Source organism: Sarcophilus harrisii, chromosome 3, assembly GCF_902635505.1.
Source record: "Sarcophilus harrisii chromosome 3, mSarHar1.11, whole genome shotgun sequence".
NCBI lineage: Eukaryota > Metazoa > Chordata > Mammalia > Dasyuromorphia > Dasyuridae > Sarcophilus > Sarcophilus harrisii.
The window spans coordinates 413,453,620-413,468,359 of NC_045428.1; the positions used below are offsets into that span (position 1 = coordinate 413,453,620).

The 14,740-nt window shown below is 33.2% G+C and overlaps 1 protein-coding gene across 3 annotated transcripts in view; it reads left to right on the top strand.

The window, feature by feature from the left end:
* Window positions 1-14,740, top strand: part of DPP4 (dipeptidyl peptidase 4) — a 99,434-nt gene that overhangs the window by 34,123 nt on the left and 50,571 nt on the right. For all 3 annotated transcript variants that reach the window (XR_004233111.1, XM_023499246.2, XM_023499244.2), the window contains 5 exons: window positions 3,579-3,631; window positions 3,747-3,819; window positions 5,471-5,591; window positions 9,758-9,918; window positions 13,781-13,896. Coding sequence is in view for 2 of the 3 variants with exons in the window: in XM_023499246.2 (XP_023355014.1) it covers window positions 3,579-3,631; window positions 3,747-3,819; window positions 5,471-5,591; window positions 9,758-9,918; window positions 13,781-13,896 (524 nt within the window). In the remaining variant the exon portion in view is untranslated. The remainder of the gene's footprint in view (window positions 1-3,578; window positions 3,632-3,746; window positions 3,820-5,470; window positions 5,592-9,757; window positions 9,919-13,780; window positions 13,897-14,740) is intronic.

A 14,740-nucleotide genomic window follows, 5' to 3' on the forward strand; every position in this document is an offset into this window, starting at 1 on the left:
GATTAAAGACCAATTCAATAGTTTATTAAATGGAAAGAAATACTGGGACCAATGGATCCCAGGGCTAGATGAGACTATCATCTCAAAGAGTCTAGCCCCAAGTATTGGGATAGCAAGCCTTTTATGGAATAACAAGAACAATGACATAATGGAGAGACCTAGGTGGAGATAACTTCATAGATGGAGGTTACTGATATTCTAATGACATTAAGGAATGTCTATAACATCTTTATTTCAACCATTAAGAGGGGACGGTCATAACCTTTAGGCAGAATTAAGAAATAGGACAAATGGAGGAACTGGTCACCCCATTAAAAGTGATCTTTGGCATTACAAGTTAAAGTGATGAGCAATATTAGAGATGAATTGTATTATGATTTTATATAAGAGCAAGGTTCTATTTCTTACTTTTATCAGTCAGATATTTAAGGAATACCTACAGTGTGCAACCCTCTGTACAATGCCCTGTGTTTCTGGCAATCAAAGAAGAATGAGCCAGGCAGTATTCTAAGCGCTAGGGGAACAAAGGTACAGATTAAACAGTCCTTGTCAAGGATCAGCTTCTGTTTCTTCTACATACTGGTTGTCTGGCTCTTAGCAAGTCACTGAACTTCTCAATAACTATCTTGCCCAGAAAAAGAAAAGGAAAAAAAAAAAGAAAATGATAGCCTTTGTAGATAGTCTTCCAAGGTCATAGTTCTTAGGTTTTAGTTTGTTTTTTAAGACTTAAAAATCAATCATCCTATGATTTATTACATTATATGTAAATCTATATGTATGTGTGTGCATGTATTTATGTATAGATATACATTATACACATAGATAATAAACCATGCATCAATACAGTAATTGTATATATGTATACAGATACGCATAATTCCTGCAAAAAACTGCATTTGAGCTTGCCTTCGGCATTGCTTCCCACTCTTTGGTGCTATGAAATTTGTATTTTTTTTTTTTTTTTTGGTTAGGTCAGTCCTACTGGTTAAATATTTCATGAGTGAGAAAAAGCTCAGCATTGCCTACAAATGAATGATTTTACTGTTTGAGTCCTCTTAAAAATAATTAAGATGTTGAGTAAGACTTGTGCCAAAATAGATTTTTCACTTGTAATACTTTTAGTTTAGAAGTCCTTATTTTTGTTGTTTTCTTTCTAGTTTCAAAGTCAATTTCTATTTTAAAAAAACCCATTTCTTTGAGAATAGTATTCAATATGCATGGATAATTTTAAGAGATTTGATCCTGCTCATAGTCATTTATACTTACAGAAGTTTCTTCATCATTACTGGAGATGAGAAGGCCCAGAAAATAATGGAAAATATGACTTAAAATTTTTTCCATGTCACCTTGTAATGCCGAAGAAACTCAGCAAGACAGAGATTAGAGACCAATTGAATAATTTATTAAATGGAGAGAAATATTGGGACCAATGGATCCATGTTGATCCCAGGGCTAGATGAGACTATCATCTCAAAGAAGGGCAGCAAGCTTTTTATGGAAAAACAAGAACAATGACATTACTGATATTCTAATGGCATCTGAAATGGATAAACTTTTATCTTGTCAAATATTAAGGAGTGTCTATAAAACCTTTATCTCAGACATTAAGAGGGGACGGCTATAACCTAAGGCAGAATACTGAAATAGGACAATTGGAGGAACTGGGTCACCCCATTAAAAGGGAACTTGGGCATAACAACCTTTTCTCTAAGGATTTAGACTCTTCCCTTTTCAATTTATAATGTTGACTTATAAAATGAACTGTTTTGAATTAAATTCATTAATGTCATACATATTAATTAAATTGAAATAAGTCATTTCTATATTGTTGTCTGTTCCCTTATAATAAGTAAGTAAACACACACACAAACACACACTTTTAGAAACTAAATGGTAGAAATATTTTTATAGATAATGATATTTAACATTAACCCCTTTACAAGGAACAGTAAAGGTTTCAATTTGGAGAGCAAAGTGCATTACTATTTTGAGGGGCTGCTATTTTCAAGAAACCAAAGAATTCAATATTACTCGGCTTTATTTCTTCCTTTTAATTGCTCTTTGTCTTCTTGATTGGGTCTTTCTTATTCTTTTTTCTAAGTACAATTAAGCATGAATTCTTAACCTGGGGTCCATGAACTTTATTTTGAAAAATATTTTGATAATTGTATTTCATTACCACTGGTTTTCTTTGTAATATTATTTAAAACATTCTGAGAAGAGGTGCATGGAACAACTTCATTAATATACCCAGTACTGTGTTTTATAAAGGCAGAAATGTAAGTCTTTGTTATAAAAGAGTTGCCATTGTATTTAGGGGAAGAAATATATACATGTACTCATAGACAAAACATTTAGAAAGTAAATCTAAAGTAATGTTCCATTAAAGGAGAGATCTAATGGAAGATTCAGTGTAGTTAATAATGTTTGAGCTAAGTTTTTAAGGAATTCTAAGAGGCAGGGATGAGAATAATGTGCATTTTAGGCTTAGGGAACAGCCTGTGTAAAAGCATTGAAATTGGAACTGGAAATCCACAAAGAAGATTAACATAAGTATAGTTCTTTGTTAAAATACCAAATAAATTTATTTGCAAATCAAATTATTCATGATAACATTTTATGTCTGGAAAGAGTACTAACAATAGTAAGTTTTGCATATCTTTTATTTTCCTGAAATTTTTCATTTTCAATTTCCTTTCATTAAGTTGTCATTTCTACTCCATCTTTTCCCTATCTCCAAAACAAAAGTAAAATGAGCTAGCTAGTAGTTCAATTTCCTGAAAATTGACATCTCTATAAATCAGGACTGTGAGGAGATATTCTTGAGGCTATTTCTACAGGTAGAGTCAGTTGAAGTACTTGTTTAGAAACTTCAAAAGGTTCATGTTTTTAAGTGTCCTGCAACTATTAAATTGCAAAAAGGATGAGATTCATTATTGTTGTTATTATTATTATCATATAAATTCAGGGAGGTTTTTAAAAAAGCTACTCATTTGTGACTCAGAAAAGACTAGACTTGTCATCTGGGAGTCATAAGCAGAAACATCTTGTGTCCATATTAAGCATCTCCAATCCCTGCAAATGAACAAAATATCAAGTAAACACTTCAGGGACCTCATGGCTATTAACAAAGCAGCATCACATTTGCCAAATATATGGCCAATAAATGTTAAATTTAAAAATCATCATAGAAAAAACTATTTATACTTCATACTTCTCAGTCTTAAGCCAGTTTTACTTTATTTTTAAAAATTCTGCTGAACTTCATGTAAATTTAGAAAGTCTGGAAATACTGGGATGGGGATTTAGGAGAGAGGATTTTTTTTTAACCATCATATATACATACATATATACACACATATGTATATTTTATCTTTCAAAATAACATCCAAAAAGATAAGAAAATTTTAATAATGACAATAAGGAAGTTCTAAGATAGGAATTGCTTTACATAAAATTTAGGAAACATAAATTATAATTTTGTCCACTTAAGTTAGCTTGCCAAGAAGAGGCGAGAAGATTTTTATGTACAGAATGTCGTTAAGTCATTAAAAAGTTCAGCTGTTTTCTTTTTACAGATTTGGAGGCATTCCTACACAGCTTCATATGACATTTATGATTTAAGTAAGAGGTCAGTAACTTTTATGTAAAATCCAATATGGGTTAATATTGGTTTGGGGAGAGGGAGAGAAGAGATTACAGTGAATCACAAATATTGTTTATTCTGTGTTTCATTTTTCTTCCAGAGCATTGATTCAAGTTGAGAAAATTCCAAATACTACACAACAGATCTCCTGGTCACCAGTTGGTCACAAACTGGTTAGTAAATGCAGATGTTCTTTCATTGACTAATGTTCAATAGTTTGTGGTTAGTTTTGACTTTGCTGTCATTCTTCCTCCATGATATCTGCTTTCTCTCTATTTCCACTGCTACCATCTTAATACAAAGCACCTGCCTGGATTACTGTGATTTGCTTCTGTTTTCTTCCCCTTCCATTGCATTCTCCATCTTGCTACCAGCTTAATCTTCTGGATTCTTAGATGTGTTCATGAAATTTCCTTAGCTCAATCTGTGACTCTTTGCTGTAAAAAGTCAAAATTCCTTTGAATGGAATTCAAAATCTCTCCTATTTGGCACCATAGGAGAGATTTTTTTTTTTTACTCCTTTTTTTTTTTATTACTCCTTTCTATTTAATCTATATACCATTTAGACTAGACTATTTGCCCACCTCCAACCATACTTGGTGCATAGAAAGTGCTTTTTTCTGTCCCTTTATCCATATGCTTAGCTTGTCCGTTTTGCTTAAATTTCTGTCCTTTAAGGTCTAACCAAAAGCTACTTCCCTTATGAGGAAGGGAGGTGATATAGTAGTAGGTAGAGTACCAGGTCTGGAGTCAGAAAGACCTGAGTTCAAATTTGAATTAAGGGAAGTATTTGCAGGATCCTGGGAAAATCCTTTAAGCTCTGTATGCCTCAGTTTCCTCTGTTTAAAATCTATGTAATTGTAAAGTTGGTGTGATAATAGCACCTACTTCCCAGATTTGTTATGAGGAACAAATGAGATAATTGTAAGCATTTAATGCCTGACACACATAGTGCTTTATGTCAGCTGCCGTCTTCTTCCTCATCATCATCATGAAACTTTGATTTTCCCAATTGCTATTTGCCTCATGGACCTTATATAACACTTTAGATCTCATCAGTGATCTTATCATGAACTATTAAAGTCATAGTTACTTGTTTACATTAGGGAAGGAATTAATTCTTATCTGGTTTTAACTCCTTTGGATAGCCCTGGTTTCTCCGCTTTTCAGCTTCTTTCTTATTTTATTCCATTAGGGTATAAACTTTTTGAGGGCAGGGACTATCTATTTCTTAATTGTCTCCCCAGTGCTTAGCACGGTGCCTAGCACATAGTAGGCACTAGATATTAATTGAATTATCTAAACTTGGTATGTATTTTAGCACCTAGCAGGATACTTTGCACATGGACATAGAATAAATGTTTGTTGAACTGTTGTGATTGTTATAGAGAGGGATAGTGTTCTACTCTTAGATCTTTTAATCAAGTTCTCCCTCATAGGATTACCTTTTTTAGATCTGGAAGATACCCAGCCCCATATAATTGGGCCTCATTATGTGATTTCCCCAAAATCAAATAGGAATTGTCAGATAACAACTGAACCTCCATCATTTGTCTTCATTGCTTGTGGTATTCTGCCACTATAGAAGCAGAAAGGGCTATCCAATATGGTCAGTCAACACTGAATTTAGGATAATTTATAAAAAATGAAACAATCCTTTTTTATCTTGCTAATCCACAGGTCAGGTAGATTACTGGTTTAAGTTTAGGTTTTCCTTATATGTGTATTAGTATTTATTTCTCCCTATGTTTTGAAGATACAATTTACAATTTAAATAAACTGAGCTAAAAGATATTCTAATGCATTATAATTGTTTCTTTATAGGCATATGTTTGGAATAATGACATTTACATAAAAAATGAACCAGATTTGCCAAGTTTGAGGATCACCTATGATGGAAAAGAAAGTGTGATATTTAATGGAATAACTGACTGGGTTTACGAAGGTAGAGTTTATAAATTTTGTAAGACCAGAAAATATAAATGCTTAGTTAAAGTGATAGATTTTCTTAAATTTTGAAAGTAAATATGTAAAATATAAGCCATCACAGCCTATTTTAATAAACAAAATGTGTTAATTTATAAGCTAAAGAAATACCTGTCATAAATTATTAGATCACAGTGGGTTTGCAATAAACTTTTAGATCTGTGACCTTGCTATAGATTTAGCTTTACGTAGTGGTACCTTTTCAGGCCTTTGAGACAAATAAGTGAACAGATTCAAGTCAAATATTTTCCAGTGAGATCTGCCTTAGTAACAGTAGTTGATAAGGAAAGAAAAACAATGTCACAACATACCAGACAAAGACAGAATAAGACCTAGGGGTGGGGGTATTAGGGAAAGAAAGCCAGTTTTCCAGAGAATTTGTGTCCATTTACTCTTAGAAAAACCATCGTTTCCTGCTTTTTAAAAGAGGGGAAAATGATTAGAAATAACATTTGTTAAAATGTGGAGGTCATTAATATCAACAGCTTTTGGAAGTGTTGTTTAGGTATTTCATGAACAGTGAATGTGTTGATCAAATGTACAGTAGTAGGCTCTTTTGTAGTTGCCCTCCTAAAAAAAGATTTTCAAAAATTTCCCAGATTCTCTGAAGGTTCTGATTAAAGAGATCCAACCTAATTACTATTAATTGTTGACAAATGAATCATTTTCATAAAGAATAAACGTTTACTTTTCAACTGCTTTAAATCTAGTGTTTTCTAAAAGCCAGAGAAATACTGGAACAAAGAAATTTGTTCCTCATGAAGATGTAGTTTGGAAAGGACTTTATAGAGATAATTTAATGGAGAAGTAAACTAACCAAAGTCTGCCTTCTAAGATTCTTGATTGTATTCTCCAGGTCATCTTATTGTTGTAGATAGTCTTAAATTATAATTTTTTTTCCTAGATGAGAGGTTTAAACTCTGCGTTTATGTAACCTAAAAATCATTCACTTTTGCAAATGTACATTTTAATGGTCTTGAATATATTTTCTAATGGAGTAGTAACTACATGCTATATGATAGAATTGCTGGATGTGATAGACATCTCCAGTCCACCTTGTCATTTTGGCTATCCTCCTGGACAGATTTTGCACAGAATTGCAAAGACCTTTGGTTTCATTGACATGAAAACCAGAATGAACAAATTATGGAGCTTTTCAGAGCCTTTGTGGATATAGAAATGAGGAAGAAGGAGAGAAATTGTAAACAAAACAAAACAAAACAAGAAACCCAGAACATTTTAGGGACTTCACTTGAAAAGGTCCATCCTCAAAATTTCTCACACTTTGTTACATTTCTAGAAAACCCCTCAATTAGAGATTCATTTGATTTTAAAAGCATCCTCTTTTGTTAAATACTAGAGGAAATATTGGTTGTGAATTCAGAGCTTGCGATATTGTAGACAAATTACTAAACTTTTCAGATGAGATTTCTCACTTATAAAATAATGGAGTTCAATTATATAGTCAATAAAGGTTCTTCTAGCCCTGGAAATTTTGACACATGAAAAGAAATTTTGATGTGGGATGGATGAAAAAAATGATAAGTAGATTTGGAAATTTTCCTTGGAATTTCCAATTCTTATCTCTGTTTTCTCTTAATTTTCCCTTCTAATCTTGTCCTTTTTAAGTCAATTCAATTCAATTGAACTTTTTAATTACCTTTTATATGCTGAGAATCTACTAGGTAGCTGGGATTCCAAAGAAAAGATCTCCTCTCTCAGGACTTGGATATTCTTTCTCCTCTTCTGCCTTCACATCCTCCTTTCCCTCTTCCTCCTTGAACTCCCTCTTTCTTCATTTTTTTTCCTTCCTCTCTCTTCATCTTCCCCGATTCCTTCTACATTATATAGTTCCTTTCTCTGAGACATAGAACTCAGACTATATGCCTAATAGTTAGCCATTTGTGAATTGGCTTGGGAATCTAATCATTTATAATGGAAAATGCCCTCTAAATTGTGAAACCCTAGTAACATATCCCATTGGAAAGGGTACTATATAAAAAGTGGATTTGGGAACGTTTATTTATTTATTTTTACATCAAGTTGACTTAGAATAGACTTTGATTTATACTGGTAGCGCACATTTATTTAAAACTTTAAAGTTTGTAAAGTAATCGTTTTACAGTCACTTTATGAGGAAGGTACATTGAAATTATTAATTCTCCCATTTTACAGATGAGGAAAAGTGAGAGTTATTATTACCCTTCTTAACAAGTAACTATGTTATTTTAGCCTAAATTTGTTACCTTTAGGTTTAACATGCCTTCTACTCTACCATGCTGCTGATTGTTTTTATTCCTGAGCCTTGACAGCCCTTTTTTTTGAGCAGGGGAGGCAATGGGGTTAAGTGACTTGCCCAGAGTCATACAGCTAGAAGGTGTCTTGAGACCATTTTTATTCCTGAGATTTGACAGTCTCAACAACATCAGATAAGATCTTTCCATCTACATGAACATTTCATTCCAAATTAGTACTCCAAGCTTTATTATTGAGGAAGATGACTAAAGTCCCTATGAATCTAGGAATGTTCATATTAAAGATGGAGAAAGAGAGCCCTAGAGAAGATCCCTTGAATGGTAGTCTAAAATTTTCCCATCATTATCTCTTCTCCCCCCTTCACCTGTGACCCCTCAACCCTCGATTTAATTATGTTTCATTCCTTTCCTTCTTCTCCTTCCCCAAATTCAAACTGATTCAATGAGCTGACCTTAATTTACCGTTGTCCTGAATGAATAAAATCACACTAATATGTGAATGATACTTTAAGGCAAAAATTCTTAAACTGAGTTACAGCATTTTGATTTCTTATTATTTTGATAACTAAATAATGCTTTGCTTTTTAATCCTCTCTACATTTGATTACATTGATATTAACTTGTACATGTAAGAGGTCATTAGGAAGTATAGTAGATAGAATGCTAGGCCTGGAGTTGGGAAAATGCATAATCCTCAAGGAAGTGCCTCAAACCCTTCCTCCCATAGCAGGGTGACCCTAGGCTCTTAACTTAACTCTGTTTGCCCCGATTCTTTATTTGTAAAATAATCTGGAGAAGGAAATGGCAAACTACTATGCCAAGGAAACCCCAGATGAGGTCACAAAAAGTTGGACATAATTAATTAAACAACAAACTTAGAAAACAACAACGGTATTCTCAGAAGGCCATAGAATTCATCGTACTGAAAAAAAGGCCTATAGTACAGAAAAAAGTTAAGAACTCATTCTCTAAGGGATGTTTTATTTCCCAAATTTCCAAAGAATTTGTTAATATCAACAAAAACTCTTAGCAGCTAGGTGGGTCAGTGGATATAGAACACTGAATTTGGAATCAGGAAGACAAATGAGTTGCAAGATACCAGCTTTGTGACTAATCAATTAACATAACCTTGTCTACCTCAGTTTCCTCTTCTGTAAAATGGGAATAATAGTACCTACTCAGTGTTGTTGTGGGGATCAAATGAAATAATTTGTTAAAATGCCAGGTGTTGTTGTTATGTATGGGGGAGATTATTTGGGGTTTGATGCTTTGTGATAATGATATACATTTGGGGATCAATTCTCTCTTCTTGTCTGTTAGGAAGCAAATTATATAGAATAGGCACTGTTTATGCTTATTGAGCATCTTCTACTTGTTCTCTTTTCCCTTTGCTGCTATTTCAGCATCCTGTGAATCATGATATGGGGAATCCTGGTAGAAGGGAAAGGACAAAGATGTGTTGGTGAGAGAGGATATGTTGACCCACTGAATGTTTGAAAAGTAGAAGACCCAGGAGAAAATTCTGTATTTGTTTTAATTGGTTCTTAGTAAGCTTTTAAATATTAAAATGTAGTGAATTCTAAAATGCAGAAATTGAGAGTGGATTATTTACTTTGCAATGGTAACAGAACATGTAACAGTAGAATAAAATGACTTTATTCTATTTAGAAGTCAAAATTCAGAAAATATAACTTACATTTATTTATGTGTATTGCTCTGGTTTTGGAAGCCCAGAAAATGTAAAGTAGTTCATTTAGTTGAACTCTGCTATAATTACTTAAGCTAATGAGAACAATATTTGGGATGCCAAAGCCAATTTATCAGATATTTCTTGTAACTGAAGAATTTATATCTTTTTTTTTTCCCTCAGAGGAAGTCTTTAGTGATTACTCTGCTCTGTGGTGGTCTCCAGACGGCACTTTTCTAGCATATGCCCAATTTAATGATACAAAAGTTCCTATCATGGAATATTCCTTCTATTATGATGAATCATTTCAGTACCCGAAGACTATTCATCTTCCATATCCAAAGGTCTGTGTTCTATTCCATATAGTATTTTGGAAATTTGATTAAAAGAGAATGGTTTCCTTTAATCCAATCGTGCTAATGAAAATATTGTCAGTCTCTCTTCAACAGCTTGCTGTGATTACTCTTGCTGAAGTCAACAGCATCTGGCAATTTTAAAGTATTTTTATTATCCCAGGAAAGAGTGTGATTTAAGGTTTTGTAATTTCTCCAAAAACTTTGAGGAATGACAAGCAGAAAAAGATTGGAAAAATGTTTTTGAAAGAGAGATAGGGGAAAATTGAAATGTTTGAATGAGACATCTCTAAAAGCAAAAGGGGAGTAAGTAATGATATCAGATGGTCTCAAATGAAGAAATAATCAAAATTGAACAATGGGAGTGATGTATGCTACTTTGAAAATTGAATTTATCCTTGGCTTGGAACATTTGTCTTTGAAGGAACTTAATATGTCAAGTTCAGAAAAATGTTCTCATAAGAATTCTTGGGGACCTAAGAGGACCTATAGAAACAAATTATTTTAAACCTGTCACTTTACAGTTAAGGAAACAAACCCACACATATGAAGTGGTTTGCTCAAGGTCACTCACAGTTAGAGGCAGAACTGGAATGCAAATCTACTGGAAGTTCATTTCTTTATTGATTACCTCTGGGGGCCTCTCAAATACACTGTTCAAACATTATGCAGATGCTCATTAATCACCAACTATATACAAAGCATCAGGATAATATGCAGTCAAAAAATGAAATAATTCTTTGCCTCAGGAAGCTTAGCTTGAGAGGTAAGGGTGTGACTGATATAAGGAAGGAACACAGGAGGCAGAAAATTTGTATTCAATACTGGTCCAGATAGACAATTGGGCAAATATATAACCGTAGCCTCAGTTTCCTCATCTATATAAAAGATACAATAATAGCCCATACATCAAAAGATTATTGAGAGGATCAAATGAGGTAATGTATGTAAAGTGATTTATAAGGTATAGCCAAGTAAAGTCGACAAATATTTTTTTAACTGAATTTTAGTTTTTAGGTTTTGTTTTTTTTTTTTTTTTTAGTTTCCAATTAGATTTCCATTTTTTTTCTTTTTCTTCCTCCCTTTCCCTATCTCCAAGAGGACAAGTAATTGATACAGTTTATATGGGAACAATCATATTAAACATTTCCATATTAGTCATGTCAACAAACATTTATTAAGCACTTAATACGGATCAAATGCTGGTAATACAATTCAATTCAAAAAATATTTATCAAGTATCCTCTATGAACCCCTACCTTATATTCTAAAGGGGGAAAAAACACATAAAGAAAAATGTTGAAGGATGATTTCAGAAAGGCCTGGAGAGACTTACACGAACTGATGCTGAGTGAAATGAGCAGGACCAGGAGATCATTATATACTTCAACAACAATACTATATGATGATCAATTCTGATGGATGTGGCTGTCTTCAGGAATGAGATGAACCAAAGTAGCTCCAATAGGGCAGTGATGAATTGAACCAGCTACACTTAGTGAAAGAACTCTGGGAGATGACTAAGAACCATTACATTGAATTCCCAATCCCTATATTTTTGCCTGTCTGCATTTTAGATTTCCTTCACAGGCTAATTGTACACTATTTACAAGTCCGATTCTTTTTGTACAGCAAAATAACGGTTTGGTCATGTGTACTTATTTTGTATTTAATTTATACGTTAATATATTTAACATGTTTTGGCCATCCTGCCATCTAGGGGAGGGGATGGGGGGGAAGGAGGGGAAAAATTGGAACAAAAGGTTTGGCAATTGTCAATGCTGTAAAATTACCCATGCATATAACTAGTAAATAAAAAGCTATTTTTAAAAAAAAGAAAAAACAAAAAACAAAAAAAAAGAAAATGTTGAAAACAGGTGAAAGGAGATGAAGGTGCTCAGTGGGGGAACATCACAAAGAAAGTCCAGGAGAAATAAGAATGTAGCTGGAGAAGACTTAAGCTGACCTTGGGTATATTTAAAGCAGAGGCTCCAGGGAGTTTGCTGCTACAGAGGAAGCTTCCAATATGTGACTGTGATAAAGTCTAGGAAAGTCAGAAGTGTAACCTAAAAATTATATCTACCTAATAAAATAATATTTTAAAGGCCTGTTGTTTTTTAAAATTGGCCCTAAGCTCTTCTCTTGATTTTAAAACCCTATTTACTTGTTATTTGATAGTAAATATTAATCATTCTGTGAAGTGAGAGAGGGCAATAAGTACTGGGAAAGGAATAGGGAGGAACTTAATTTTAGGAACAACAGAACCCACCCTTTCAGGAAGGAATTCTAAGTCATAGGTGAAAGAGGAGTGAATGCATGGCTAGAAAAGGAGGGGATAGCCTGAGCAAAGACACAAAAGACAGGAAATGGAAGGTCAAAGTTCATCTGCATTTCTTTCTTATAATTTATTTTAGAATTCTACCATAGTAGAAAATGTTTTCTTTTCTTTTGGGGGGATATTTATCCTGTGTTTTCCTTTTTTTTTCCTTTTTAATTAAAGCTTTTTATTTTAAAAACATATGCATAGATAGTTTTCATCATTCAGCACTGTGAAACCTGGTGTTCCAAATTTTTTTTTGCTTCCTTTCCATCCTTCTCCCCTAGACTGCAAGTAATCCATTGTATGTTAAACATGTACAGTTTTTCTATACATATTTCCACAGTCATCATGCTGCACAAGAAAAATCAGATCAAAAAAGGAAAAAAGAGAAAGAACAATACAAGCAAACAACAAAAAAGGAGAAGATACTATGTTGTGATCCACTCAGTCCTCACACAGTCCTCTCTCTGGGTGCAGATGGTTTTCCATCACAAGACCATTGGAATTGGCTTGAGTCATTTCATTGTTGAAAAGAGCCATGTCCTTCAGAAGTAATCATATAATCTTGCTGTTAGATATAGTTTTCTGATGAGAACAGTGCTTTAAATATATTGATGTTATTTGAACTCCATATTATTGACTTTTAAGTCTGAAACATTATAGACAAAAGTTGATTCTTCTATTCAGAAATTTCCCAGGTGCTTGATTCAGTCATTTATGACTTATGTGACCCTGGGAAAATAATTTAACTCTCTTGTTTCTTCATTTTTAAAATGGACTAGATCACTCACAATCTTTTTAGCTCTATCGCTGCAATCTCATTTTGGTTTCTAAGTTTTTTGGCAAGGTTAACCATTCATGATCTCTGATATTTAATGATCCCAGCATATTTGTCAATAACCCAAGTCCATGGAGCCAATATTCTTTGAGAATTTTCTCCATGCAGATATAGGTCATGTAAAGTGGGGGTGTGCTAGTGCTAGGGAGAAATTTTGGCCCAACTCTTATTCTCATAAACATCAATCAAATCCTAGACCATACTAAAAATAAGTGATCAGATGCTCAATTGATTAATCAATTGTTTGATTAATCAATTTTAATCAGACTAAGTGTAAGAAATCTTTAGAAATGGACAAATCTTGTATACAAATTAAATTTGAATGGGCTAAGGAAACTTGACTATGTGATCCCATGCTTGGAATCACTTCACCCTTATTCTAACACTCTTCTTAGTGCGTTTTAAGAAACAGCAACAACACAAACACTTCCTTAAAAAAATTTTTTTGTTTGTTTTTAGAACAAGTCTACCTTTCACACTGAATTGACATGTTCATTTACATGGATGTGAAAAGACACTGGTCAAAGAAAGATTTATCCTTAAGTGCTTTAACTTAGTCTGCATAGAAGGAAATATTTGATTTCTCATTTAGAGACAATTATATAAACAATCTTAAGATATTTAGTTTATGGAAATATTCTACGTTTTCACAAAATATCTTATATATGTATTTAAAAAAATTTTTTTTCTCTTAGGCAGGAACAGAGAATCCAACCGTAAAACTATTTGTTATCAATACAACAGCCTTCATTCAAACTCCTAATAATGACTCTTCAAAACAAATTTTGGCTCCTGCTTCTATATTAGCAAGGTAAGGTTGTTGGCCCTGAAGCTCTGGACTGTTAAATCCTTGTAGAGTTTCTTAGTATAAGCATGTTGAGATTTTTCAGGTTATAGGTCTGGCAAGTACAAAAGTTTGGGATTCCATAGCTTGAGGATGGTTGTAGATTTCACAGTTGATTATTTATTTGGGAATCTTTATTTCCTTTTGCTAAATGCAGCCAGTGTTTTTATTTGGTAATTCTCATTTCCAAAATGTTTCCATAAAACAATATCACTTTGGTTATATAAAAAAAGACAACTTAAATTTATAGGGCAACTGCTTGAGGTGCAGAGTATCAGACTTGAAGTCTGGAAGGTCTGATTTCAAATTCTGTCTCAGATTAGCTAAATGACCTTTGCAAATTATAATTCCTCTCAGTTTCAGTTTAATTATCTGTAAAATAGAAATAATTTTGGCACCTGTCTTACAGAATTGTTGATAGCATCTCGTGAGATATGGAAATTACTTAACAATTTATAGTGCTCTCAGTGCTACCTCTTGTGGCTTATGTATTATCTAGGAAGTTTATTTTATTTAAAAAAGGAAATTGGTATTAGTAAATATAAATTCTAACCCAACAAACAGAACTCAAAAGGGCATTGAGTTGGCCACTATAGAATATAGTATATGAACCCTATGTTTCATTTTGACTTTACATTCCCAGAACTTAGTACAATGTGTTAGACGTACTAAGTATGAAGATTGTTATTGTGTTAAGTTCAACTGGGGACTAAGCTACAGCTTTTTAAGTGACAAAGTATAGATATCACGGTGGAGTTTTTCATTCTGCTATAGATATACACTTTTCATATTTTCCTCGGTTTGTTCCTCC